Here is a 27,031-nt window from a genome sequence, read left to right on the forward strand (position 1 = left end):
AAGCCCTAAGCCCTAAGTGTCACAGCGCCCGGTGCATTTTCTTCAGGGTATCCTCTCCATGGGAATGGTTATATGACCGTGGGATCCGTTTCTGGGGTTTAGATTCCTTTTCCGAGAGGAGACCCTTCTCAAACTTCCGGTCACGTCGTTCGCAGTCTCTCTGGTGCTCTAGATCCTCCTCCACGCATGGCCTTCTGAGGATTTGCATGGGGATTGGCCGTGTCAATTGGCACGCCACCTCTTCCTTTATGGCTTGAATCTTCTGCTCTGTGGTCCGCGGAGCTGGCCATAGTATTCGAGAGTTCCGACTGTCCAGCAGCACGTCCTGTTCTGCTAGCCATAGCCTGCCGATGATCATGTTGTGGTGGCCGATGTCAGCTATCATCATAGTTGCCAATGGCTGGCGATGGTTATCCACGATCAGGGGTACTCTGGCGACATGGGTGATAGGCGCCGACTGTCGCCCATCGTACGCTCTGATCGAATGTGCACCCATATCCTGCACTCTCGCAGTGCGTAGACCGTACCTGCCTAACTTCTCCACCACCCGGGTGTGAATCATAATGTACATATCTGCTCCAGAATCTACTAACGCGTTGACTTGAAAAAATAACGAATTGATTGGAATTTGTGCCTTGGTCAGGAAGCTCTTAGATGAGAGCAGCTTCGTGATGTCAATTCCGCTAGTAGATTGCCGTGAGACGCCTAGGCGGGAGACTTGCCCTAGGCGTACTCTTTTCCCTGCTCGTCATCCGATCCTTCGAGTTCCACAATGCGGGGATCCGGGGTCACCACTGTTTCCTTGGGTTTAGTGGAGGCTGTCGCAACAGCCGCGGGGGTAGTAGTAGTCTTCTTTGGGCACTGGAGGCTGATGTGTCCGGGTTCTTTGCAATAGAAACACTTTCCTTCACTGACCAGTTTGTTCCGTTCCGCATCAGTCATTCTAGCCGGCGTAAATCCCTCTCGTTTGACTCGAGCGGTGGTCGGCTGGCTGGTGCCCGATGTGTTAGGGGCGGTGTGTGCGGTCGTGGTTCTTGCGCTTCCTCCTACTGTGCCACCCCGGTGATTCCTGCGGTCGGTGGATCGATGCTGTTGGAGCATGATCTCGTGGGAGATGCTCTGGCACTGTTCAGTGAAATTGTCGAACGTGACATGGGACTGGTTAACGGCCAGCATCATCTGGGTTTGAAGTAAGTTCGGCAGTTTCAAGTAGAGGTCGCGTTTCAAGTTCTCTCGGACCACGCATGCTTCCTCAGCGAGCTGGAGGAACTCAGCTAAGAAATCCGTGAAACCATCACGGGGCTTCATCGTTAGCTGATGGTAGGCGGAGTATGCTTCCGCCTTCCGATTCGGGTTAGCGAACACACTTCGCAGGTGACTAAGGATATCTTCCGCATCCTCGTATGGCCTGGTGGAGGCTTCATCCATGCGGGGGGCAATATGGAGCTGGGCTTTGCCCTCGCAGCGACTCTGTACATAGAGCTTACGATGTACTGGTTCAGGATAATGGTCCGCATTTGCGAGTAGCTTCTGGCGGATCGTTGTGGCCCAAGCTTCGTATCGGACTTCCTTCCCATCGCTGAACATTGGTGCGTCAGGCATACGAGCAGATTTCCTCGGGACCGCAGCTTCCATACTCGGTGTGCTCCGGTTCTGTAGATCGAAAAACTTCATAGCCATCTCGTTCTGTTTCGCCACGGCTGCTTTCTCTGCTACTAGAGCGGCTTCGAGTGTGGTTTGAGCGCTGTTCTGCTGCTCGATTGCTCTCTGGTATTGGGCTAGGGCCTCATCGTTGTCGTTCTGGAGCTCGATATTCCGGGCCTCGAGTTCGTGAAACTTCTGTTCGAGGGCTTGGTACAGCGTCGAGAGCTTAGCGTACCGATCTTTCTCTTCGGTATTTTCGAGTCGCCTCGCGACCGACGACGAGTCGAGTCGGAAGGAGATCAGACGAGATGCGTGTCTCGGTGTGGTATAGTCATTGCCAGCGGCAGTGCTGGGCGCGGGATCTGGGTTCAGAGAAGCCATTCTAGCTTCTCGGCACGGTCGGCAACCGTGGTTCGGTTCGGGATCTGAATCGGGATCGGGATCGGGATCGGGATCGAGTCGGGATTCGGTGGGGTGGACCGGTGCCAAGATACGCGTCACAGGAACGCGCGTCTGTGCGGCCGGCGGTCCAGAAATGAAAGTAATGAGAGAGACTAGTTATTATGTGGCAGTAGGCTATTCTTGCAAAAGAGTCCAATTCGACAAGATAACTAGTCTAAGGAAAGGAAGAAGAGAGAAAGAAAAGAAAGAAAACGAAAGAGGCGCGCAACAAAACAAGTCCCTCGTCTCTCCTCCTCCTGTCACATGACCTGAATCGACTCACCGCCTGGACAGGCCTGGCAGAACCCACCTGCAGTGTCACAACTGGGAGAAGAGATAAAAACTCTTCTGTGGATTCTTTCTTGTTCTCTTTCTTTTCCTTTCTCATAGTTGTTGTTTCGTCTGAATGCACTCTTTTATCTAAAGGATTTGGCTGGTAACAGCGAGTAGGTGAAGTTCAGACTGAACAATCCCCCTACAAAATTGGTGAAGGCACTGAATTGCGGAATACCTAGACATGGAGATCACAAAAGCAATGACCCAATACACGGGACCGAGACCCCACGAAAGATATTTGCCCTTCTTTGTTGTGATAGGTGGGAGGCTGCAGATTTCGTGGCCGATCTCAAGGTAGACAGTCTTCATGCCAACGTTGAAGTAAAGAACTAAGAATATTTGTCAGTCGATCAATTATCTCCAGTCTGTGATCGGGGATATTCATTCATACAAACGGCAAGCCAACTGGTCAAAAGTGAGAGTACATTTCCGACAACTTGGAGTCTCTCTGGGTTAACAGACTGGTTGACGATTTATACATGTATATGATCAGGCAGAGTTGTCAAGACTAAATTTGATTTGTATACCAGTTACTCCCCACCATCGATGCTTTCCTACCACTTTCAACTTGAGCAGATTCGATGCACAAATAACGCTGCATTGGTTTGAGATGAAACTATATCAGTTTGCCACTATAGCCCTCTTGGTCAAAATGGCCGATGTTTCATCTAGTCGTCCCCAATCATGTGCATCTCGGCAAGCCTGGCGGCTGAGTTGAACGGCACGTCGGGTGCGCACCCTCATCTCTTCCTCATATGTATCAAGCGCGATGGAGGCTGTGAGTGAACCGCTATAGATGTGATTGATAGCTTCCATGAGACGATAAGCATCCAAGAGCCCATGATTCGCCGCCTCTCCGCGATCTAAGACGGTCAGTGTCTATCTCATTTGACAACGATGAAACCACTTACACATGGTCATTGCATGTGCTGCATCTCCTGCTAAAGTGACTCTTCCACTATGGTTGTTCCAATCAAGACATTCCCAATCCGCAAGCTTGATCTCAGTCACAGGTGTTCCACTTGGGATTCGATCCACCGCCTGTCGCAAGAAAGGCACAAATCCTTGTGCACGCCGTTTCATGTTTGCCAAACGACCATCATTGGTAGTCGCTACCTGATCTTCGGGGCTCTTCTCCGGCCAAGACATGCAGATCTGTGCTCGGTATCTCTCGGCTGTGGTGTTTGCCGTGCCGTTAATGAGCGGCGTTTCAAGCATGGAGAACCAGAAGAAATCCCCCGTGGTTGGATGACATCCTTGGAATAGCAAGGGATCCATGTCACGTAACGGTTGGATCTCCTCCGGGGTGAGATCCACAGCTACTCCGGTGAAGTTGATCCCAATAGGCGTATTGTCAAAGGCATCCGGACGCAGCACTTGTCGCACCATGGAGCGGCTACCTTCAACGCCAACAGCAAGCCTACCGGTGACGATTTCTTGATCATCAAATACCAGTTGAACCTGATTCTCGTCCTCGGGAAAGTTGAGGCCTACCACTCGTCGTCCCCAATGAACATGTTCCTCAATGCCATGCAGTAGTGCGCGTCGCATCTTTTCGCGATTCACACGCCATCGGAGATTAGGAGGGATTTTGAATCTCGGTTCTCCAGTCTCCAGGTTTATAAAGAGAAAATTGCCATTGTCGTTACTCGCCACATCGGGATCAACTTGGACATCTTGAATGCGCGACAAAGTCTCCTCCGACAACATCTTGAACAGATATTCCAGAGCCCAGTGTAAGGTGATGGCCCACCCCTGACCACGAGCTTCGGGTGTCGAATCGCGCTCATAAATTTCGAAAGGAATGTTGTTTTGCTTCAAGGCTTGACCAAGCGTCAAGCCAACAATACCAGCACCCACTATAAGAACAGGATCCATGATGTCGGTTGATTGAGCATAATGCCACCTCTGCCGCTTCTTTCCTGTCAATATAACAAAACCCCAATCTGCTGGAAGTATTCGACTCGTATCCGACCGTCGCATAGATACCTTAAAGTGCGGGGTTTATCGTGAACTGCATCCGACCGTCGCCTACACAGTAAATAAAGTGCGGGGTTTATCCTGAACTGCATCCGACCGTCGGCAAAGTTGGACGCGACGGTTGGATAGCTTCAATATTGCCCGAGTGTTGAAATATAAGGCATTTTGGAAGCTCCGTCTTTGATTATCATCATTTTCTTCAAACATGTCGCACGAGGCTCTCAACCCAATCCACCCCCAGGTCCTCCCTCACCTGGACCCTGTGTTCGTTCAATTGTATAACGAACATGCAGCAAGCACCCCTGCAGGACCCATTGACCTTGCAGTTTTGCGCAAAAAGTATTCTGTGCTGTATTCATACGGAACAGGTCCGGCACCTGATTGTGCACGAGTCTATGACACAGAAGTTCTTGGTCACAACGGAGATGCGGTTCCTGTTCGCGTGTACGAGCCCGCCTCTGAGGGCCCATGGCCAGTGCACGTTGATTTCCACGGCGGAGGTTAGTTTGTGCTATTGGGATAAGAAGGAGTATTTCGATCTCACCAACTAATTCAATGAATAGGATGGGGCCTGGGTGACCTTGACACGGAATCGCATATTTGCAAACACATCTGCATGAAAGCAAACGTCTGCGTTATCGACGTTGACTACCGCCTCGTTCCGGAATTTGCTTTTCCAATCGGAATTCAAGATTCGTTTGCTGCATTGCAATACATTCACGCCGAAGGCGCGAAAAAGTTCAATATTGACTCCAATCGAATCTCAATTGGCGGCGTCTCAGCAGGTGGCAATATCGCTTTGGTGTGTGCTCACCTAGCTAGAGACGCGAAGATCCCTCTTAGACTAGTAGCTGTCGGCACTCCCACCGTGGATGACATCTCAAAATACAAGACAGCATCCGAAACGCCATGGCAGTCGATGCACGAAATGGAGCATGCACCTACCTTGAACTGGGCCCGATTAAAATGGTTCGATAACCTCAAGTGGCAGAGCATTGCCCCGGCAGGCCCGGAACGAGACTCCCAACTTGCCGCCCTCAAGTGGTATGCAAACATACTTGATGCGCCAGACTTTACCAACCTGTCGAAGACTGTCATTTATACGGCTGCCTGTGATCCTCTGCGGGACGAAGGAGAAGCCTATGCCCAGAAACTCATATCTGGCGGGAGCGAAGTCATTCAAAAAAGGTTTGCTGGAGTGCCTCATCCGTTCATGCATATGGACAAAGGTTAGTGACTCCCTCTGTATTGTCGGTTTGTTTTTGTCACCCTCGAGAATTGAATAAACTAACCCCAGTTACAGATTTATGGCAAGCCAAAGAATTTATTGAGTTGACTGCTGAGCATATCAAATTCACGCTGGGAAAGTGATACCTAGAGTATATACTCTGATCTGGGCAGAAATAAATAGCAATAGGTCCATACGACACATCCACAAGCAAGTACTGTCAATGTCTCTTCTCTGTCATTCATTCATGCAACCTACTATCGCGGTCTGCCTCCAGTTTAGATATCTTCACGTTCAAGTTGTGCTTTTCCCCATGTTTCAAGGTTTTGCCTCCACTTCCGTGGCATACATCTTTCGCCGTCACAGTTCCAAGGTTTAGCTAGAAGGATTGAACATAGTAGTAGTTTATTACGGTTTCCTTCTGCACGCAACACCTCTTAATCAACTAGGTCCTCTTTTCAACATCGTCCCTTTTTGAGTTGTGAAGACTGGGCCCTCCTTGATCACCCACGAAAATCCCTTACCAGGGGCCATAGCTTTTTCCCGAAAGGTATGACACCTGAGAATGGAGAAGATCGACTTATTCGTGGTGGGGAAGTTTACGCAACAATGAAAACGCGCTATGAGCGTGTGAATGATGCGCTATCTACCCGACGGCTGACGGCGGCGCAAGCAGATCCGATGGCTCGGATTCATCCAATTTTTCTATATAACCGGAAACTCTGGGTCTCGAATCATCGTTATTCGTTTTTATGTTAAGCATCAATTAAGCTAATCGAAAATGCCTCCTGTCGATACCGGATCATTGGTGCTAGTGACGGGTGGGAACGGCTTCATCGCCGCCCATTGCATAGCGACACTCCTGCGATGCAATTACCGTGTTCGCGCTACCGTTCGCTCAGCCGAGAAGAAAGCTTTGACACTCCAGGCACTATCTTCCGCCAAAGTTGAGAACCTGTCACAGCTTGAAATAGTGGTGGTCTCGGATCCCACGAATTTGGGCGCTTTGTCCGTGACACTGTCAGGCTGTCAGGCTGTGGTGCACTTGGCATCGGCTTTCACTTATGATGCTCTTCCGGGTGAATTTGAAGAGAGGTTAATGATACCTGCGGTAAAAGGTACTCAGATCGTTTGTGAAGCTGCTAAGCTCCACCCTACAGTTCGTCGGGTCGTGGTGATGTCTAGCTTTGCCAGTGTCTACAATGCCGATCTGGGCCTGCAGCCCGGAACCGTGTACACCGAGAAAGATTGGTGTCCACTGACTTACGAAAATGGTGTGAATGCCGCAGCTGTGGTAAGAATCGTGTTTCTACCTTGCCACTTCAAATCTAACAAGAGCCAGCCTACCGCATATCGTGCCTCAAAGGTAGTCGCGGAGCGGGCGGCTTGGGAGTACGTCCGCGACCATAGGGTGCAGTTTCAATTGATAACTCTATGCCCGGGAATGGTATTCGGGCGAATGATTCATCCTATTTCATCTCTCTCTCAGCTGAATGCCAGCAATCAGATTGTGTGGCAGGTTCTGAGTGCGGGGAAGGATGGTCAAATTCCACCCACGAAAGCACCTGGTATGTGTCTGTTCTCGCCAGCCGCCACGCGATGTCAACTAACCATAAAACAGTTTGGATTGATGTTGAAGATCTGGCTGAGACGACTGTCCGGACATTGACATTCTCCGGGGTTGGGCATGAGAGGTTCTTGGTGACTCAGGGATCATATGACACACAGGAGATTGCGGATATCGCTAGTTCTAGCCCTGTGGCCAGCCGTCGTGTGCCGGTTGGAGAGCCGGGTAAACGCATTGCGAATACCCACTACTCGTGTGATTCCTCAAAGGCACAAATGATGCTGGGAATGAAATTCCGCAGCCTCGAAGAGTCCATTCTTCCATTAGCTGAGCAGCTATTCAACATGGAAATGCATTGAATACACATGTATTCAATATTTTATCCTTTGTTTATATTATCAAACTCAAATTGTAGGCCGATTGCTTAGATTGAAATGCTATCATTGGCTTTACTTCGGAGTCTGCAATAGATAATTCCAACCCATTGCGTATTATCAACAGACTGGAACACCGCAAATGGATGGCAACATCTGCGTCCCGGGAATCGGAAACCCCCATCATACTTCGACTTTCACTCGTCAACCCCAAGATTCGTCACACACAAATTGGAGAAGCACTACATAAACAGACGATATAGGGGATTGAAGAAAGGAAAACGCGTTGCTAGCACATTTCTTGCGCTTGGAATAGGATCTGAGGATGGAATCGACCTGGAACAGACCCACCAGTACTCGGTATAAAACCATGAATCAAGAGCAAATCTTTTATTTCAACTAGTAGCCAATATGGTTCCCGACCTCGACTGGGTCATGTTGTGTTTTGTTGACAAACAAGCTGAGCTAGATGTTCCCGCATATCGTACCCGCAGACCTCCTCGATAGTCAACTTTCCAGGTCGATCCGTAGACGAGCTCCAACCAATCCGCTCGTTCAGGTTTTCACGGGCTTTAAAGCTAGCTTCCTGGATGCGAGTGGCTCTTTCCTTGCGTAGTTTCTCGTAGAGAGCCAGTCCTTGAACCGCGCTGTATTCTTGGCGGAAATTCTTATGGAACACGAGACCTAAAGCCCCAGCATCTTCAAAGGCCATACAGGAGCCTTGCGACTGGTCGGGCATCATCGGATGCGCTATTACTGTGTCAGCTTGTTTAAGTGCAGGAATGAGTTAACTGCGGGTGAGCGACTTACCTGCATCTCCCAGGAGACAAACCTTGCCTTTTACCCAATAAGGATATGGCTGATGCTTATAGACTGTAGTTTATCAGCGTGTATACATAAGATTGAATGAAGTCCGAGAGTTCTCACGTCGCCACATTTTGATATCCTCGGCGTTCATCATCAAAGTTCTCATTCTAGGATCCAGATCTGGGAAGGTATCCACGAGTTGTTGCGGCGAGGCACTGATGCTCCATCCGTCGTCACGGACATTGTTATGTGCTGCTGGATAAAAGCAGTAACAGCTGACAACCTCTCCGTTACTGCAGGGAGACATCACAATCTTGTTGATCCCAAATCCGCCCCAATATTCGATCGCTTCATTGGAGATGTAGTCTTGTAGTCCGAGAGAGCGAAGTTTATCGGCTCCTATGATGCATCGATAGCAGCATGATGTGGACATTTCAAAATCCGGTGTAATTCCAATCATGTTTCGTGTGAGAGACTATATTAATCTGGTCAGTTGCGGAACTAGCAAATGAACTTGTGATAGCATTTGAGTACCCGAATACCATCCGCCGCCACAATAATATCGGCTGATGCCTCAACACCATTTTCGAACTGAATGACCCCGCTCTCTGAATTCACATCGATTGCTTTGAAGTTCACTTTCAGCTCGCACTTAGGGCCATCCCCGGGTAGCTCAAACGCAGACTTCAGTAATTGTTGGTGAATGTCAATACGGTGAAAGTTGTTATAATCCTATGAATAGATCAGCACAAATGAACAACAGAAGAAGACGCTTGAATCTACCGTGCCAAATTTGGACTTATAATCACCAAGCGGGTATGTGCTCTGCACTTCGCCATTGGACCATTCGTGCATGATGAGTTGCTTGAGAATGACCTGTTACGGAGTTATAAGCTGTATGCTTTGATCATAATTCCCCAGAAGAACAAACCGGTTTGGCTCCCTTCACATCGACTCCCCATTCTTCCAAGAAGCGTGATCCATTCGAAGCCGCACTCAAAGACGCACCAACTTCACCGGCAAAATCATATCTCTCATATACAGTCACAATATGTCCCTGTCGACGTAAAGCAACAGCAGCCGCAAGACCACCAAGACCTGCGCCGACAATGGCGACTTGAAGAGGCGCGTCGGTGCGAGAAGGCATAATAACTTGAATCAAAGGCAAATTCTTGTTTCGAATCTGCGAAAGCCGAAAACCCACAATGTTCCATTGGAGTTATATAACCTGCCAACAGCAGGGCAAAGTACTTTAAAAACACAATACACATCTGATCGCATGGTTTGGTTATCTTCCATCGGCTTCTTCCTTTTCGTAACGATAAGCGACGGCCAGGGACCTTGCGAAGCCAAAGAAATCTGAGGCGGCTGGCTATCTATCCGACGGCTGCATATTTCTTGGCTTCTCCGCAGTCGATCCTTCCCGTTTTAAGCCAGGAGATCAACGCCTATCATTGTCTGGGGAAGCAAAGTTCGGGTACGTTGCTGAGCTGCAATCTCAGCACTATATCATATCTGGTCCAATGTCGTTCATAAAGCTGACCGGCCTGCAAATTTGCTCAATTGCCATTGTGCTTTAATCCTCTGAAAAAGACCTGAACTATGGATGATAAGATTGATTTCACCGACAAATGCGATACCGAAGACTGTGGCTTGGGTATTGTTGAGATGGACGACAAGACCTTGCTACGCAAGGTTGACTGGCACCTCCTGCCCATTATGTTCCTGACCTACTTTTTACAGATGATTGACAAGATTTCCATCAATGTTTGTTCACCTCAGTTTAACTCATTCTTCCAGCTAACAAATGCAAGTATGCAAATGTTATGGGTCTCCAGGACGATCTGCATATGACCGGGAATGATTTCCCCTGGCTCGCAACGGCCTTTTTTATTGCATATGCCGTGGCAGAGATACCCCAGGGCGCTCTCCTCCAGCGATTCTCTGTAACGAAAGTGCTTGGAGCAAATGTGTTCTGCTGGGGAATCATTCTGTGTTGCTCTTCCGCCGCCAAGAATTTCTCTCACATGCTCGCCTTGCGAATTCTGCTAGGCTTGATGGAAGCTGTGATAGGTAGGAGAGTTTCCAATCCACAAGAGGAAACAGGGTACTAAAGTAACCTCATCGCAGCACCCTCTCTCACAATGTACACAAGCATGTGGTACACGCGTGCAGAATCAACACCACGATACGGACTCTGGTACTGCGGGTTGGGCGTCGGACAGATTGTTGGAGCTCTCATCTCCTTCGGTGCCCAACATGCCCCTACCAGTATGTCATTTGGCGGCTGGCGCATCATGTTTGTGGTAATTGGTGTAGTCAACATCTTGGTTTCTCTACTTGTGATTTTTGTTCTACCCGACAATCCGGAAAAGGCCAAGTTCCTTACAGAGACAGAGAAACAACGAATTGGCCAACGACTAACAGATGACCAGTCTGGGGTTGGGTCCAAAGTTTTCAGATGGCGGTCGGTTCTCGAGGCGTTCGGGGATCTCCAGACTTGGCTTCTTGTCTTGCTCACTATTCTTATAACAATTCCAAGCGGCGTGATCACAACATTCTCCGCAATCTTGATCAAAGGATTCGGATACAGCTCAAAGGAAAGTGCACTTCTCAATATGCCCTCTGGAATCGTGAGTATTGTGGCAACTATGGTTTCTACGTTCGCGATTTCAAGGGGGTTTTCGCGCTGGCTAGCCATTGACTTGCTATTGATTCCGACATTACTAGGATCTTGCTTGATGTCATTTCTTCCGCCCGACAATCAAACTGGCTGTCTAGTGGGAATCTATCTGGTGAACACGGTATGTACTCTAAGCATTTGACATGGGATCATTCCTGACTTTATTAGACGGTCGCTCCCTTGGCATTGATTTATGCATGGACTGGGGCCAATTACAAGGGCTACACTATGAAGGTACATTGTATATATCCCTTTCAGCCCATCAGCATTTGACAAAATGTCCTAGGTTTCTGGTGCCGCAATTGTGTCTGCTGGCTTTAGTATTGCGAACATTATTGGGCCGCAAACTTTTCAAGCCAAGGATGCTCCGCAGTAGGCTACTACATTGCATACTTGGAATCTACTCTTGACTGACTGTCACAGGTATATACCGGCAAAGATAACAATCGTTGCCATTAATGCTGCGGCAATTGTAGTGTCAACTGCCCTGCGCATCATGTATGGAAGACGCAACACCGCTGCAGATCGATTGGGCACTCCAGCGCGTAGTCTTGTTGAAACACGACTGGCTGGGAAGAGAGGTGTTCAAGATGTTTATCCTGATGAGAATTTCCGCTACGTGTATTGAACATTGCCTTTGGTGAAATGGGGGCTAGAGTCCAACGGTAGTTATATGGCGGTTACATGTCGTTCACAAAAATCGCCCTTTTTACTGTCACTGGCAACTGTGTTATCTTAACGAGCCTCGATCGGGAAAGTGTCGATGAATGGGACTCTTCGGAGATGGGGGCGTAGTATGTAGGTCACTGTCATCAAATACCCATCCCGCTTGATGAACATCTTGGTATACCTACTACCTAGTAACAGAAATTCAAGGTGATCCCGTCTCAGAGAACCATCACAAAATACAATAGAAAATCCTGTCCTTAAATAAACACTACGCCTGGAAACTGGCTATATCTGACGGCAGCCCAGTTCAAATCCGAAGCACTGTTAGCTCCCTTCCACAATGTCTCCAATAATTGGCGTGCGTGATGGATATGGCTAAATCCAAGAGTGCTTTCCATCACCATAAGCCGTTCTTTAACCATCATCCGTCGTTCAACGCTGATACTGCTTGACCCAGCGATAACAAGAGGGAAAAGAAGACACCCCTCGATCCTGCTAGCATATGGAATCGCCTGAACAGAGTCGAGGATCATGGTGACTGCGCGTTCCACAAACCCATGAAGGGCGTCATAACCTTCGACAATCTGATGGAGCCGAAGTCGAATCGCCCATTCAAAAGCAGTCGTAGCACGGTCCGTATCTGATTTGTTTTCACGAGGTGAAGCACCTGAAACTCCACGATCGTGTCCGGTGCGCCATTCGTCGATCCTATCTTCAATATGCGTTGCTGCTGCTCGGAAGCCAATCTCGGATAACTCATCGACACGCCTGATGCGTTGGTTGGCTAGCAAATTCACCATGCCCAACAAGTCAAAAAGGGCAGGGGATATGCCGTAAATAGCATCTGCTGAATCGCTGTGGCATAGCTCTGGCACACTGCTCTGACGAACCGATCTGCACAATTCTATCACGCTGTCATCGCTTTGCAATAGCGGTGCTTTGCAGCGAGAAATGGTCGACATGGAATCTAGATAATGAAACAGACTGATGCAGAATTTCCACTCATCCGTCGAGATAAGCGATTGGAATGCTGCTGACTTCAAAATTGCGCTGGCGGCTTTCAGATGCCACTTCCAAACCCGGGATGTGCCGTCGAACAATTCGGTGAGGCATAACAAGAGCACCGTGGCGCATGATGCAAATATAGATTGCTTATCCGAGCAACCGAGCAGATCGTTTACTTGGGCCAATGCTATGAAATTGTCAGCCTATCGTACAAGGCATTTCCCGGGTAAATAGCCTACCTTGTCCCTGTCGAGTCAATGCAGTCCCCCAAATGGTTGGGTAAACTCTCTTCCAATGGCAACCACTCAAACTCAATATCACACTAGTTACGGTATCCGAAACTGCTGCCAATGGTAAAAGTGTGACCAGAAAAGGGTTATTCTCTTTATCACCCGAGCGGCAAAGCGCCCTTGAAACGACGTGGATGTAGTGATTGAAGAGCGATCGTTCTTCGTCTGTGCGTAAATAGGGGTTTATGGAGATAGATAATTGGCTGAGAGGTGGTGTGACAGCACTCGTCCTGGGCAAGGGGTGAGGAAAGAGCGTGGCAATGAAGTCTTCAGCGTCGAAGGGTGTTATGGGCCTCGGCGTAGACAAATCCCCTTCGGGTTCGGGATCATTGTTCGGAACGATCTCAGCAGAAAGCGTCGGAAGACAGGAAGGAGAGCACGCATCACTGGTTTCGGGTCTGTCTGCTTCGACAGTGGTGGCACCCACTAACCAATGACAACTGAGATTCAAACGGCGGCAATCACTGCAGCGAGGACGGCATTCGTCACATTTTTTCTTCCTAAAACACTAGTATCAGCTTCCGACGCAAGGACCCATGGACCCCTCTACAGTACCTTCCCTTGCATGGCAAACAGCCGCCCCGGGAGCGCGATGCACGTGGCCGTCGCGGCGCACTCGGTCCGCGCGATACGTTTGCATCTTTCTCCGGACTACGCGGTTTGCAAACATGGCCAAGACCTATATTCGGGATGTCAGTAAGGACCATCTCACAGGCGGGACTACATACGCGTGCATCGCGAGCAAGGAATTTCCCCGTCGCATCTTTGCTTCTGGTGTCATTAGCACAAGCCATTTCGGAAGGAAAGTGCACTAACTATGCGAGAGCAATGAGCACAGACGCGATTCATTTTGTTCAAGTCATAGAAGAAGAAGCAGAAGCGACGGAGTGGAACGTTCGGACCTTGCCGACGGAGATAAGCTACTGATTGTGCTTTAAAGTGCGGGGAAATCGCCGTTTCCGAGTCAACTGGTGAATTTCCATCTACACGAAGCGGCCAGACGAAGGCCGGATGATAAATTCGGCACTTCCTAATGGCTAATCCGAGATCCAAAGATCTTCAAATCCGGGGAAATACCCAGACGGGCTGTGTGGGGGAACTTCCGAAGCCCATGTGCTCGTCATTGGCCTAACTTCTCCTCAGATCTCCAGTCCTCTACACTTGGCAAGAAATACACTTTGCGCCCTTTCTTTTCTGGCTAATGTGTTCTGCTTCCAGTCAGTATATGATCTATTGTCTACTAGTCCGTCGCAGAGACTTGGCGCTGAATCGACTGGAAGAAACAGATCCAAGGGTAATGCACAATGGAACTCACGAAGCTTGACCCCCTCTGGCCTTCTAAGAACCGTAATCATTTTGATAAGCGACACTGTCTACTCCCGACCGTCAAGTGTTTGGCCATCGCCATTATCAGGCTAAATGTCTTCTCTTGGCAACGGCAAATACTGGCCAGCAACTGATACAGAAACAGCCGTGACGATCGGCCTGGATTGCGCCCCCCAACCCTGGACCCTGTCCTTAGCTCTTCCGAGGACGTTATTGATCCCACTGGCTATATGATAAAAAGGCGAACCCGATTGGCTCTCTTCGTAGAACCTGTAATCAACAAGGTCTCATAATTTCAGACCTGACCCCTCCTCCCAACCTCAGTCAACTGTGCAGTTATACGATCGTCGGTCATGGCCGACACCGAGAAGGGCACCACTCCCATCGATGAGGATAAGGAGGACTCACTCCACAAAGAACGTGCAGGGGGGACCGCCCACGATGCAGCAGAAAGGGGACAACTGGCGACAGATGAAAATGGCCGGCCTTTGGTGGAATTCGACAAGGCGGCCGAATCGCGACTACGACTAAAAATCGACCTCTACATCCTCCCCACTGTCGCGGTGATGTATCTGTTTTGTTTCATCGATCGAGCTAATATTGGTGTGTATACCAATTTTCCTCTGCTCTTCGCCTACCTAATTCCAAAAGACTAACATTTTCCTCTGCGGTAGGTAACGCGAAACTGGCCGGTTTCGATAAAGACCTAGGACTGGTGAATTATGATTACAATGCCGTGCTTTCGATTTTCTTCATCGCATACGTTGTTTTTGAGATCCCGAGCAACCTCATGTGTAAATGGGTTGGGCCAGGATGGTGGCTTCCGGGGATTACATTGGGATTCGGTATCTGTTCAGTTGCCACTGCCTTTGTTCAAGATTTCAACAGCGTAGCTGGTGTCCGGTTCCTTCTGGGGTGCGTTTCCGATGTTTCGAAAGGTTAAAACACTGCTGACAGCTCTTATCTAGGGTGTTTGAGGCAGGACTCCTACCCGGAATCGCTTACTACCTCTCACGTTGGTACCGACGGAGTGAACTTGTCTTCCATCTGTCGTTATTCCTCGTCATGGCTCCGCTCGCAGGAGCATTCGGTGGCCTCCTAGCTTCGGGGATTCTCAAGCTCGATCACTTCGGTTCCCTCCGCAGCTGGCGTATGATCTTCGCGATAGAAGGCATTGTCACGATTGGACTTGCTGTCATGGGCTTTTTCACCCTTACCGACCGACCGCAGACAGCCAAGTGGCTCACCCAGGAAGAAAAGGACCTAGCCGTTGCCCGCGTCAAATCCGAACGTCTTGCTGCAACGGAGGTGCTTGACAAACTCGACTTAGCCAAAACATTACGTGGCATTTTCAGTCCTGTGACAATCACGACGGCATTTATCTTCTTGTTGAACAACATCACCGTTCAGGGTCTGGGTTTCTTTGCACCTACCATTGTCCAGACCATCTACCCCAACGCCACTGTGGTCTCTCAACAGTTGCACACGGTGCCTCCGTATGTCGTCGGCGCCTTTGTCGCTGTGCTGTTCCCATTCCTTAGCTGGCGGTTCGATAATCGCTTGATCTTCTTCATTATTAGCCCACCGCTCATGATGGTTGGTAAGTTTAATTCTTGTGCAAACATAACCCGGACCCTATGTTAATCAGAGATGTTTATGTAGGTTATATCATGTTCCTAGCAAGCGAAGACAGCATGGTACGGTACGGAGCCACCTTTATTATCGCTAGCGGAGCCTTTGCCTTCGGTTCCTTGTGCACGGCACACTCGTCAGCAAATGTGATCTCCGACACCGCACGATCGTCGGCTATTGGAACGACGGTCATGTTTGGTAACGTTGGAGGGCTCATCAGCACTTGGTCGTTCTTGCCGTCTGATGGGCCCAATTACCACATTGGGAATGGGCTCAACTTGGCAACTTCGACCACAACGCTCATTCTCGGAGCCGGCCTGTGGGCTTATATGGCGTGGGATAACCGGCGTCGAGCACGTCTCGATATCCACGGTGCCTTGGTGGGACTTTCCCTGCAGCAGATTCAGGATCTGGACTGGCGCAACCCCGGGTTCCGCTGGCGACCCTAGTCTGTTACTCTTACCGCCACTTGAGACTGGGGACTACAACAATCTGATGTCAGAACACAGTATTCTCAGTATTGCCAATATTTCCATTTTTCAAGCTTTTCATCATGTCCGGTGCCACAAGGCTTCGTCACCAAGTGGGCGGAATAGGCGACAGCAAGTTCACAGGCTACCGGTGGTCTTACTCCACCTCTCTCACAGACGAGACACTGCGTTCAAGGGTTCAAATCGGCGTGAACGCTGGGGGATAAAGATCCTGGACTTCATGGGTTGGATCTCTGCGAGATTCAGTTACTGCACAACAGGCAACTGATTCTATCTCCCGTCTCGTATTTGATTCACCTACGTCTCGGCAAAAAACCTTCAATGCCTTTGTCTATCTTGCAACCGCTCTTTGCCCGACTTGCTCAACAAGGTGGCAAAGGGATGCCCTAAGACTTAGATCCCTGGCCTTTGCGCTTGTTCGGCCACAACTGTCCGCGGCAGTTGGCTTCACCACATAGGCAAGGCACCGTGTCAGGGTCAACTTCGGCGGCAGTTGTGTGTTCCTCTCCTTGGGTGTAGTCGAAGGTCAACTCAGTGCCGGGTGCGATATCCCGGTTTGCGAAAAATGTAAGATTGTACAGGTATTCATCGGCGTGATTGGTGGTGGACACAGGGACGATCTTGCAATTAGGGTTGCAAGAGTGATTGATGAAACGGGTTGCGGAGCCGAACTTGCGGGTGTCGACGACTTTCATGTTTCGGTCTTCGTCCTCGTCGTCCTTTATGTTCCAGTCCACTGAGAAAAGATAGGATTGCGTATGTGAGCCTTCGGTGAGGTTCTCGCGTTCCTCGGCTTCAGCTTTAGTGATCACCTCGCCGAGATAAAGGTCAATGTATTGTCCTCGGTGGAGGAAGTCGGGAGATCGGAGACCTGAGAACAATCCTAAGTAGTAGAGCGAGGGGCCAAGGTGAATTTGAACATACCCAAGCCCCGAGAGCCAGTGTTGAATATCTCCAACTTGATAGACCTTCCCTGTTATCGACGTGATTCCAGTACCGATCACCACTGCAGCCGCAACGTGAATTGCACTCGTAGATGATGGCTTTGCGTCTGAGGAAGTCCTTGGTCGCAACAATGAGCTTAGCATTGTTTTCGCTGATTTGATATGGCACAATCCTATCATCTGAATCCTCTTCTATATTGAGACAGTCACAAATAGAAGGATCGCACCCATTCTCATTTCCATTGCATGGGCAGCCGATGTTGAACTCAGAGTCATCGGGGATCCGCTCAACTCCCGCACGATACTCGTAACTGTTGACGAACTTAAAGCTGTCAGCTAGCCTGGCGAGAAGCTTTGGGCAGTCGATGTTCGCAGTGACTGCAGGGCCGGAAATACGCCCTAGCTTCTCATTCAAGGTGTGCCTGAGCTTTGTAAGATGGTCCCTTTCCAGCGTCCCATCTATGATGTGTCTCAGCTGTGTTAGGAGACTCTTTAGCTTAGGTGTAAGATGATAACCTAAAGGAGGACTGAACGACGCCGGGAGTGAATGACGATCGATAGGATAAGTGACCTTGGCAATTACCTCATCTTCTTCTGTTGTATGACAGCAGCCATAGTTTTGCTGGAGCTGACCAGTGAGAAGCCGGGCGAGGTTATGGATGCGATCGGCAGAATTGGCAGCAGGAGACTCTAATTGATCGGGTACTGAGCCCATGACTCTGTTGGTTGCTTGGAGGGGGCTTTCAGCTGTCTCTGGTATTGAGCCGGCTGGGTTGATCTCCCTTCGTGCATTTTCTGGCGAGTTGTGTGTAGCAAGCTCTGGGGTGAGGCTTTCAACTGTCTCTGGTATGAGGCCGGCTTGGTTGATCTCACTTTGTGCAGTTTTTGGCGAAGTGTGTGTAGAAGGCTCTTTGATGAGGCTTTCAGCTGTCTCTAATATGGAGCCGGCTTGGTCGGTCTCACTTAGTGCGGTTTCGGGTGAGGTGTGTGTAGCAGGTTCATTGCTCACATCAGGCATGGGTTCTAGCGGCAGCTCATTGTCTAGGGGCGGAACTTCCAAAGGAGACGTCTCCCATGGCTCAATGTGAGGGTTCTGCTTTTTCAGAGGATATCTATCTCGATGAAGAAGAAGAGGCCAGAATCAACTGCTCAACAAGGCCTGATTGCAATCCGGCTCTCTGCAGCGGCACCAGACTATCCATGGGTTCTGGATACTGGCGCCTCGGAGCACATTTGCAGTGATGAGACTGCATTTTCTACCATGCAAGCCTATCCCCAGGGGAAGGAATACAGATGGTGGACCTCCGGCAGTGAGAAAGGCAAGACAGATGCTCACGGCATTCTCAATTTGGCCTTACACCTTGGTGACACTGAAATTCATACAGCTCAGGAATCAGGTATCAAAACAGCACCAGCTTGCTACCAGCTAAGCTTTCACTGTGTCATCAAAAAGGCCGACCAGTACAATCTCTTTTCTCTCGTGACCGCATCTAAACAGCCGGGAGTCTGGTGGAATAGCAGGGCTGGAGCTCTACATGGCGCATATGACAGGCTCATTGGCTATTCCAGAAACTACCAACGTGCCCCCTTCTCACACCTCGCTTCCCCTACATACCGTCTCGGCGCAGCAATTATCTCGACTGAATTCGCTCACCGACGACTAGGCCATGCAGGCAGTCATGCTTCGAATATCATGCAAGCAGATCTTAAGGCGTGATGCGCACCAAGAAGACGATGGATATTTCAACCGTGAAGCCTGCGAACTAGGCAAATCAAAACGGATAGTATCCCGTGCACAGCAAGCGAGAGCAATCAGAGCCAGGAGACTTACTTTCATCGAGAACCACTGATTAATGTAGAGAATTGACACAGGCACACCCCCCTTGGCTAATTTCACACCCCTTGGCATTTAACACGATGAACAAGCGTGTCGAAGATGGCCAAAACTTGGATTTGACCGAAATGCCGTTGTGGAACAGCTAGCATTCCCGACATGATGTGCAGAGGCCAAAGCATACATACCAGACTAGAGCGTTGTTTTTCGATGTTGTAATGAAGACCTTGCTTGAGTATTTTGTACCTAGCCGGTTTAGATCGAGTATAAAAACGGAAAACTTTTCCACCTTACCTACCCTGTTGATATTCCTCCCAGTTGTGTACGTACCTAGTCGCCAACGTCGGTCTCCATTCTTTTTCAATACATAAAGCAGCCAAGTCCTCAGGCGTTGTTTTCTTCTCTCGACATACATCTGTTACTCCCATAACATTAATTTGTCGACATGCCTTCTTATTCATCGTTCCTGGCTCTCTCCGTCCTGCTTCTGCAAGCAACTAGCGCCGCGGTTGCCCATCCCGCCTTAGACAAGCCGTGGGAATATCCGAATGGTGAAGGGTACGGGAATGTGGGGAACGTTGAAATTGGCAACGGCGATGGGTACGCCCACAGCAATGAACATGAAAGTGGTGGTAAAAATCACTGGGGCGACGGCGGTCGAGGTGCCTGCGGGAAGAAAGGAAATGGGGGGAGGCCATGGGACAACTGCGATGTTGGATCTTCTTCAACTCGGACTGTCAGCGACTGGTCAGTCTATATTTTCGGGGCTTGATGCTTCAAAAGCTGATATCATAATCGATAGCACCACCGTCACCATGACAGAAACTCTCATCTCGACAACCAGCGATTGCACCGCCACCACAACAGACCTCACGACGGTGACAGTCAACGGCCCAACAATCACCGAGACCACGACGACAGCCGGTCCTACTGTGACTGATACGATCACTGAGGGCGCATCCACCGTCACCGAGCCAGGCTCCACCAAGACCGAGACTGTGACCGACACCATCACTAGTGTTGAGACCACCACGTATACCCGCTACCAGGTCGCCACGGAAACTGAGACTCTCACTGAGACTCAAACCTTGGAGGTCACCACGACCGTGACAGCCAGCGACTGCTCCGAGACTGGTGGCAGTAACAGCCTCGACTACGGTAGATGCTCAGACCCGAGCATCAAGTGGGCGTACGGCCTAGACGGACGTAATCACTACTCCTTCACGACCAACAATCAGATCGACTTCCCTTTCGGATCCGATACCAGCATTAGAAGTGTCACCGGTCTAGTCTGCAACCGTCTCCGAAGCCCGTGCAATGCACCACAGGCTACCCTGGACCGCTGCGCCGAGGCCGCGAATGCAGCCAACCGCCTTTCGGGCCAGGAGGCTGCTGATGTTTGGAACGCCATGATGACTTAACCTTTTTTATTGACATCACCATTCCGCCTATATAGCAGGTACATCCTCCTTTTTCTGGGTATCCTCTTATGTTTATCTCGGACGTCATCTTCAACTACTCGCGCTCCGCTGACATATTGCTTTGTTCCAAATGGTCGCATCGTTAAGGTTCTTTGGGGAGGTTGCCATATGGGAAAGAAGATTTTCTCACCTATGATTGCACTTTTTGTCAGAAATGGTGGATAGAACTAAATGCATGTGTGCTTTTTCTAGCTACTTAATTAGAAGCCCCATATAGAGTGTCAGAACTCGGGAATCCATTGTTCAAAATCAACGGACTGATGTCTGATAAGTGTTCCTATGGAGAAGGCTCTCAAACGTCGAAGCATGTCTTGCTTCAATCCGGGGCCTTCGGCGAACTGAGAAAGCGGCTCTTCGACCAGTCGTTTCGCGCAATTGGGCCATTCGAGCTGTCAAGTAATGGTAGCACTGTTCTCAACCCGCTGGTTCGGACGTTGGGAGAAACGGGTTTCATAGAAAGTTTTGTGCCTTGTCTACGGGGATTGGGGACAGCACTGGAAACCTTAGAAGGGTACCTCCATGCAGCCCTGACAACTCAGAATCATTATGTGGTGTGAGACACTAATGGGCGGATGTTAGTACACAGAGGTACTAGTTACACGGTAGTGTCGTAGCACAAACAAAGTTGATTAAGGTTGTGTTTAAACTTTAGTATGTTTAAACTTTAGTACCCACAATACCTTCCCCGTACCTCCCACGCGACAACCTAAGTCCACGTACTCTCACGTCCTCACAGTCCCATGGAATGTTCCATGACTCCCATGTGGTCATCTCAAGAGTCCAGCGTTTTTGTCAGAGTCCATCCACCCAATTGTAAAGTTCCTCAAATTGACGTGGCCTCCATTGGGTTAGCATTCCTAAATGATAAAGGCCTCCGATCGCGTAGTTACCCTGTCCGGGTAAATACACAGCCACCGGAGGATTTTACAGTAGCCGTGGACTCCACGCCACTTTCATCGCCCGGCCCGAGTGATGCTCCTCCGATCTTAATAACGGCGATGGATGTTTTGAATGTCGTGCATATATTCCGTGGCTCCCATCTCTTCGCAGGTAGCCTGGTAAGCAACGCCGACTTGAAAGGGTCGGGAGGTACCTAATTGTTGCGGCAATCTGGGTTCTTGCGGATTCCCTATGACCATCCTAGGTATTGGTGCGGGGCGTATCTATTCGTGTAGTTTGTGAGTTATGTTACGTTCCTATGAGACGCAAGCCCGGTGAGACCAATCTCCAGCTCAGCCCGTGAATGTTGCTCAGGGCGGGTTGCTAAGGTGATTGTTCCAGCAAGGGATACCTAGGCTGTCTATATGGATTGATACACATTTATACAAACAAGAAACCTGCAGAATTCAACTTCTTGAGAGCCACGGTATTGTATTGTGAAGTCACCATTGAAACGAATTTGGTGTTCATGAGGTGGCTAGCCCGGTAGACATATCTGTGAAACATCCATTCCATGGGTATCGTCCATCCACGCACCAAGCGAAACACGATTCACCCACTCGCACCTGACATGATACGGCGACAATATCGAGCGCGGGTCTCAATTACTCCCGTCGTCAACTGGCTAATAGTTCCTAAGTTCCATAATAGAGCTTTTATGAAGGTTGCCAGGTGATAGTCTTTGCAAGAGGGCCCGCTCGGTCAGACTCATAAGTGACGAGTACCGTGTGCCTGTGGTGATCCAACGCCATGATTCCAGGCCAAAAAACTGGAGGCCTGAGAGACAAGCGTTGGCGGACTCCATTGCGTTGATGCTACAGCCTACAGGTGGAGGAGTCACCTAGGATATATATCTGGTGCATTGGATTGATCAACAAAGCGAGAAGCAGTAGGTAGGTCAGAGGCTGGAGAGGGTGTTTTGGTCTGTGCACGGAAGAATCATTCTTCCGTGCCGGTCACATGCCGTACATTCGTGATGAGTGATGACTGATGATCCGAGGAGGGTTCAACATGTGGTTGCCTGAGGCCATAACACAACACAACAAAATTCCAACGATGAAGTAGATTTGGATTTCCTCAATCCAGCAGTGAGGTTCCTTATGAGGAACTCCGAACTACCTATAAGGCTATCTACGTTCATGGAATCACGAGAATATACTGTGTACACGGATAAACAATCTGATCAAGACCACGGCGATGTCAGGTGGCGAAAGACCGAGGCATATAACCGAAGAAGCCGAGCCCCCCACCTATTCAATCAATCGAGGTGCCCGGGACGCATCGCAGGGAAAAAGATCACCAATGGTTTCATTCTTGAATATCATTTCATCGAAACAGCCGATTCCTCTGTTACTTGCAAGATATGGAGTCCAAAAGCCCAGATCGGCCACGCACGAGGGCGAAAAAAGCCTGCTTGGCATGTAACTCACGTCGCGTGCGCTGCAACGTGCTAGAAATGCAGCCCTGTCAGAACTGCGTGGCATGGAATCTCGCATGTGAAGTAGGAATCTCGAGACGTGGAAAGTAAGGATCCTATGGAGGGGTTGATTGGAGTGCAAGCTTATGCTAGTCGGCAGATATCCCCGCAGAAAGAAAAAGGGATTGACTCGAACGCCCACAAGCAATGAGACAACAAATGCAGCGAAGTCCCGAGTCTTACAAGGCCAGTTGCTAGTATCTGGACAGTGCTTGCAGTATACACAGGCTCGCCCTTCAACGTCAGAGGATGCGATCCATAAAACTGTCTTCCTCGGCGAGTCTAGTCCTCTGACCTGCGTTGTCGATGAAAGTCGACGATCCCCGGAGAAGGGTCACGCAGGTAGTGTCCAAAAAGGGCGATTGCACTACTCAATTTCTGAGATAAGTGCCGGAACCAAAGACAGTCACGATTCGTTAGGCCCCCGTGGCAAGCTGATTCATGATCGCCTTACCCGCGAAGGGGCCCTTGCATTCCCCTCGCCCGCCATCTGCGACACACTACTGCAAGCTTATTTTGATTGGCTCCACCCTTGCTTTCCGATCCTTGATCGGGCAGGTCTGCAAAGTGCCTACCAAGATGGCACGTTGTCACCTCTACTCCTGCAGTCGATGCTGTTCATTGGTGTTAGCCTGTGCTCGGATTCAGCCTTAAGCACCACTGGATTTGGCAATCGATATCAAGCCAAAGAGGCAATCTATGAGCGTGCAAAGGATATTTATGACTCAGGATTGGAAACTGACACAGTCACCAAGTTACAATCATTGTTCTTGTTGAGCTTTTGGCGTGGGGGTCCCACAGAGGAGCGTGATGTTCGATTCTGGCTCGGAGCCGCCATTAGTCTTGCTCAAAAGAAAGGAATGCATGTCATGTAGGTCTTCTTCCTTGGTTCACCAGCCCTGAATCACACGCTGACGTGCACAGCTCTAAGTTGCAGTTCCTCAATGTCAAGGACCAAAGGATATGGAAACGAATTTGGTGGGCTTTATATGTACAGCTTCCGTCTCCCACTTGTCAATATGGAACATGCAATCTAATATTCTCTCAGGTCCGTGATCAACAGACATCGGCAGCTCTTGGACTGCCACCGAGAATACGCGATGAAGATTGCCAGATAGCTGATCTCGAGCCCGCGGACTTTGAGGAAGGCGAGCAAACGGGGCCTTCTAAAATATTCCGAGCTCCACCAGAAGTTCACGTCTCATATGTTATTGGAATGGCCCAATTGGCCAGACTATGTACGATCTTCTGGGATGCAATCCTCTTTTGTTTCTCACTAACAACTTCATCTTACAGTGCGGGAAATTGTCTCCAGCCAATATCTACCCGGTCGGTCAAAATTGGATAATCCAGCCCGACCGATGCTTCATCGACGCTTGGTGGACTGGGAATCGCAACTCCCGAAAGAACTTCATTTCCAGATACCAATGAACAGAGATGCTATGTTTCTTGTGGGCATGCTTCATATGGCTTATAAGTATGCAATTCTCCGTCGGTGGTGTTTGTTAGGATGTTCCTGGGCTAACAAGTAAGCAGTAACTTATACATACTTTTATATCGACCGCTTTTCTTACAGCCCTCTGGTCAATCGTCGGACCTAGAAGGCAATGTCGCTCTTGATGCTGCAACACGAAGCACCCGTATATTAGAGGACATGCTCTCAGAAAATCTGGTCCAACATGGATCAGTCCACTTGTAGGTCTCTCCAACGATACTCCACTTGAACTAAAGCTAAAGCTGCAGGATTACTCACACATTCTCCTCATTATGTATACTCACCATACATTTCGGTCGGGTGATAGGCACTGCCCGTAAGCTAGCAGAACACAGGGCAAAGTTATGTCTCCTGGGCTTGAAAGAACTACAGAAATCATGGGATCTGGAGAACTGGGTGCTGGATCTTTTCTTTCGGTGCTTGGATGATCGTACTGCTCGCGATCTCCGATTAGCTGACAACACTGTACCATCGGCATCGCAGAGAACTGGCGGCCATGACTACGAAGAGGCCTCACTCGTAACGCCTGCTACTGGCACATATCAACTCCTCTCCCCCAACACGGCGGGCAATCCGTTGCTGTCAGCCAACACAGCCCCTTTGCAAAATTCTATCGATGAGGCCCCAGTCAATATGGACTGGTACGAACTGTTCAATATGGAGGGTGATGATGTTATGGGTCTTGCGGGCTCATTATCAAATCCGGACTATCTGAACCCCCAGAACCTCGAGTTTTTGTATCGATTTTTGTAATGGTGCAGATTCAATGACTATCCTACCTTTGTTACTTGACTCCAACCATTCAATTGTGGCTTGATAGGTATCTGTCCATTACTCCGTATATATACTGTATCAGTTCATGGAATGTACACGAGATCAATCGGATAGGCCGAGCTCCGCAAGAATGGCCTCATTGTGCTCTCCCACCGCCGGGACTGAGCCCATTTGAGCGCCATACCCACCCTTCTCGACTGATTTGCTTGATCCAGGAGGCAAAAGAGCCGGAACAGCGCCAATCGGTGTCTGAATGTTTGTCCACCGGTCCCTCGCTTGAAGCTGTGCATGTCCCCAGAGATTCTTCATGTCATTGACACTCGCGTTGGCAATCGAAGCCTTGTCCAACCGAGCGACCGTTTCTTCTGCCGTGAAATCCGAGAAGACCTCATGGACGATAGCCTTGAGCTCATCCCGATTTTGACTTCGCTGTGAGTTGTTTGAGAACCGAGGATCGGTGGCCAGCTCCGACCGAGAGAGGACATCGTTGCAGAAATTGACCCATTCTCGTTCATTTTGAATGCCCAGCATGACGGATTGTCCATCCCCTGTTTCAAAAGGCCCATATGGGTAGATGGCCGCATGGGAAGCACCTGCTGGTACCGGACCAGGGGCGTTATCATATGCGTAGTACATCGGGAAGCCCATCCATTCGACCATACTTTCCAGCATGGAAATGTCGATCTGACAACCTTTGCCGTCCTTCCCACGCTGCAACAGAGCTGAGAGAATGTTGCTGTAGGCGTACATTCCGGCAGAAATATCGGCGATGGAGATACCAACTTTTGCTGGCTCTTTTTCGGTGCCTGTGACAGAAAGCATTCCTGCCTCACTTTGGATGAGAAGGTCGTAGGCTTTTTTTGTCGCGGTATGGACCGTCTTGCCCATACCCAGAGATATCACAGACGATCAGACCGGGATGCTTCTCTTTCAATGCTTCGTGAGAGAGGCCCAATCGTGCACTGGCACCGGGGGCCAAGTTCTGAACGAGCACGTCGGCCTTTTCAAGTAGCTTCATTAGGACGGCATGGTCCTTTTCGCGTTTGAGGTCCAGCGCCAGACTCTCCTTAGATCGATTTGTCCAAACAAAATGCGACGCGAGTCCACGAACTCGTGTATCGTAGTTGCGCGCAAAATCTCCGACAACCGGTCGTTCAACCTTGATAACTCGAGCTCCCAGGTCGGCAAGCTGTCGTGTACAAAAGGGCGCGGCAATGGCTTGCTCTAGACTGACAACAGTGACACCGGCAAGTGGCAGAGGCCTATGTTCCTCGGGAGGTGTACTAGAATAACCACGCGATGCAATGTATGGTCTTTTTGCAGGTGAAACTGTCCCCGACAGGGCTAGGGGCCGGGAAGCACGCGAGAGGAACAATCTCATTGTCAAGACGGCATTCGAGTCGACCTATCCTGGGTGTGAACTGTGGAGGTTGCCAGCTGCCCTGTAATATAACACAATGGGGTTTGAGACTGTGAGTCTCCGAATCACCCCAAATACTCCGCACGGGGGGGCCTCGGTCGAGTTGCCGATCTCCAGCAGATGCCAAGCCCGGTAGTCGGCTATATGGGGGGCTGAGAGGAAGACCAACTGCCTGCTACCAGGGTGATCGCTCA

At 49.7% G+C, this 27,031-nt stretch overlaps 14 protein-coding genes across 14 annotated transcripts; 7 read left to right on the forward strand and 7 right to left on the reverse strand.

The window, feature by feature from the left end:
- Positions 1 to 19: 19 nt before the first annotated feature.
- On the reverse strand, positions 20 to 562 carry N7515_005161 (Gag/polymerase/env polyprotein; the record flags this gene model as incomplete). Its single annotated transcript, XM_056665905.1, has 1 exon — positions 20 to 562. One exon carries the CDS (start codon positions 560 to 562, stop codon positions 20 to 22), a length of 543 nt encoding a protein of 180 aa, XP_056519501.1.
- A 161-nt stretch (positions 563 to 723) lies between these two features.
- Positions 724 to 2,025, reverse strand: N7515_005162 (uncharacterized protein; the record flags this gene model as incomplete). The annotated part of the gene is made up of 1 exon (XM_056665906.1): positions 724 to 2,025. The coding sequence occupies one exon, from the start codon at positions 2,023 to 2,025 to the stop codon at positions 724 to 726; it is 1,302 nt and encodes a 433-aa protein (XP_056519502.1).
- Positions 2,026 to 3,042: 1,017 nt separating this feature from the next.
- On the reverse strand, positions 3,043 to 4,299 carry N7515_005163 (FAD-dependent oxidoreductase; the record flags this gene model as incomplete). Its single annotated transcript, XM_056665907.1, has 2 exons — positions 3,043 to 3,284; positions 3,333 to 4,299. The coding sequence occupies 2 exons, from the start codon at positions 4,297 to 4,299 to the stop codon at positions 3,043 to 3,045; spliced, it is 1,209 nt and encodes a 402-aa protein (XP_056519503.1).
- Positions 4,300 to 4,606: 307 nt separating this feature from the next.
- On the forward strand, positions 4,607 to 5,772 carry N7515_005164 (uncharacterized protein; the record flags this gene model as incomplete). The annotated part of the gene is made up of 3 exons (XM_056665908.1): positions 4,607 to 4,901; positions 4,965 to 5,630; positions 5,705 to 5,772. 3 exons carry the CDS (start codon positions 4,607 to 4,609, stop codon positions 5,770 to 5,772), a joined length of 1,029 nt encoding a protein of 342 aa, XP_056519504.1.
- Positions 5,773 to 6,410: 638 nt separating this feature from the next.
- On the forward strand, positions 6,411 to 7,555 carry N7515_005165 (uncharacterized protein; the record flags this gene model as incomplete). Its single annotated transcript, XM_056665909.1, has 3 exons — positions 6,411 to 6,923; positions 6,972 to 7,197; positions 7,251 to 7,555. 3 exons carry the CDS (start codon positions 6,411 to 6,413, stop codon positions 7,553 to 7,555), a joined length of 1,044 nt encoding a protein of 347 aa, XP_056519505.1.
- A 448-nt stretch (positions 7,556 to 8,003) lies between these two features.
- On the reverse strand, positions 8,004 to 9,524 carry N7515_005166 (uncharacterized protein; the record flags this gene model as incomplete). Its single annotated transcript, XM_056665910.1, has 6 exons — positions 8,004 to 8,320; positions 8,381 to 8,443; positions 8,498 to 8,852; positions 8,912 to 9,109; positions 9,161 to 9,253; positions 9,309 to 9,524. The coding sequence occupies 6 exons, from the start codon at positions 9,522 to 9,524 to the stop codon at positions 8,004 to 8,006; spliced, it is 1,242 nt and encodes a 413-aa protein (XP_056519506.1).
- A 455-nt stretch (positions 9,525 to 9,979) lies between these two features.
- N7515_005167 (uncharacterized protein) lies at positions 9,980 to 11,688 on the forward strand (the record flags this gene model as incomplete). Its single annotated transcript, XM_056665911.1, has 6 exons — positions 9,980 to 10,144; positions 10,192 to 10,450; positions 10,508 to 11,181; positions 11,229 to 11,294; positions 11,347 to 11,432; positions 11,484 to 11,688. The coding sequence occupies 6 exons, from the start codon at positions 9,980 to 9,982 to the stop codon at positions 11,686 to 11,688; spliced, it is 1,455 nt and encodes a 484-aa protein (XP_056519507.1).
- Positions 11,689 to 11,986: 298 nt separating this feature from the next.
- On the reverse strand, positions 11,987 to 13,818 carry N7515_005168 (Zn(II)2Cys6 transcription factor; the record flags this gene model as incomplete). Its single annotated transcript, XM_056665912.1, has 4 exons — positions 11,987 to 12,921; positions 12,974 to 13,532; positions 13,599 to 13,703; positions 13,753 to 13,818. 4 exons carry the CDS (start codon positions 13,816 to 13,818, stop codon positions 11,987 to 11,989), a joined length of 1,665 nt encoding a protein of 554 aa, XP_056519508.1.
- Positions 13,819 to 14,703: 885 nt separating this feature from the next.
- Positions 14,704 to 16,431, forward strand: N7515_005169 (uncharacterized protein; the record flags this gene model as incomplete). The annotated part of the gene is made up of 4 exons (XM_056665913.1): positions 14,704 to 14,953; positions 15,025 to 15,265; positions 15,319 to 15,950; positions 16,013 to 16,431. 4 exons carry the CDS (start codon positions 14,704 to 14,706, stop codon positions 16,429 to 16,431), a joined length of 1,542 nt encoding a protein of 513 aa, XP_056519509.1.
- Positions 16,432 to 16,859: 428 nt separating this feature from the next.
- On the reverse strand, positions 16,860 to 18,435 carry N7515_005170 (uncharacterized protein; the record flags this gene model as incomplete). Its single annotated transcript, XM_056665914.1, is given in 3 exon segments — positions 16,860 to 17,344; positions 17,398 to 17,446; positions 17,458 to 18,435. 3 exon segments carry the CDS (start codon positions 18,433 to 18,435, stop codon positions 16,860 to 16,862), a joined length of 1,512 nt encoding a protein of 503 aa, XP_056519510.1.
- A 102-nt stretch (positions 18,436 to 18,537) lies between these two features.
- Positions 18,538 to 19,134, forward strand: N7515_005171 (uncharacterized protein; the record flags this gene model as incomplete). The annotated part of the gene is made up of 1 exon (XM_056665915.1): positions 18,538 to 19,134. The coding sequence occupies one exon, from the start codon at positions 18,538 to 18,540 to the stop codon at positions 19,132 to 19,134; it is 597 nt and encodes a 198-aa protein (XP_056519511.1).
- Positions 19,135 to 19,696: 562 nt separating this feature from the next.
- Positions 19,697 to 20,672, forward strand: N7515_005172 (uncharacterized protein; the record flags this gene model as incomplete). The annotated part of the gene is made up of 2 exons (XM_056665916.1): positions 19,697 to 19,998; positions 20,054 to 20,672. 2 exons carry the CDS (start codon positions 19,697 to 19,699, stop codon positions 20,670 to 20,672), a joined length of 921 nt encoding a protein of 306 aa, XP_056519512.1.
- A 2,455-nt stretch (positions 20,673 to 23,127) lies between these two features.
- On the forward strand, positions 23,128 to 25,396 carry N7515_005173 (fungal specific transcription factor domain-containing protein; the record flags this gene model as incomplete). The annotated part of the gene is made up of 7 exons (XM_056665917.1): positions 23,128 to 23,195; positions 23,249 to 24,019; positions 24,073 to 24,139; positions 24,197 to 24,386; positions 24,445 to 24,625; positions 24,685 to 24,843; positions 24,892 to 25,396. 7 exons carry the CDS (start codon positions 23,128 to 23,130, stop codon positions 25,394 to 25,396), a joined length of 1,941 nt encoding a protein of 646 aa, XP_056519513.1.
- Positions 25,397 to 25,519: 123 nt separating this feature from the next.
- On the reverse strand, positions 25,520 to 26,798 carry N7515_005174 (CaiB/BaiF CoA transferase family protein; the record flags this gene model as incomplete). Its single annotated transcript, XM_056665918.1, has 2 exons — positions 25,520 to 26,249; positions 26,308 to 26,798. 2 exons carry the CDS (start codon positions 26,796 to 26,798, stop codon positions 25,520 to 25,522), a joined length of 1,221 nt encoding a protein of 406 aa, XP_056519514.1.
- Between the last annotated feature and the right edge of the window lie 233 nt (positions 26,799 to 27,031).

The sequence above is a fragment of the Penicillium bovifimosum genome (genome assembly GCF_028826915.1).
Source record: "Penicillium bovifimosum strain IBT 22155 chromosome Unknown utg000005l_segment0_segment0, whole genome shotgun sequence".
Lineage (NCBI taxonomy): Eukaryota > Fungi > Ascomycota > Eurotiomycetes > Eurotiales > Aspergillaceae > Penicillium > Penicillium bovifimosum.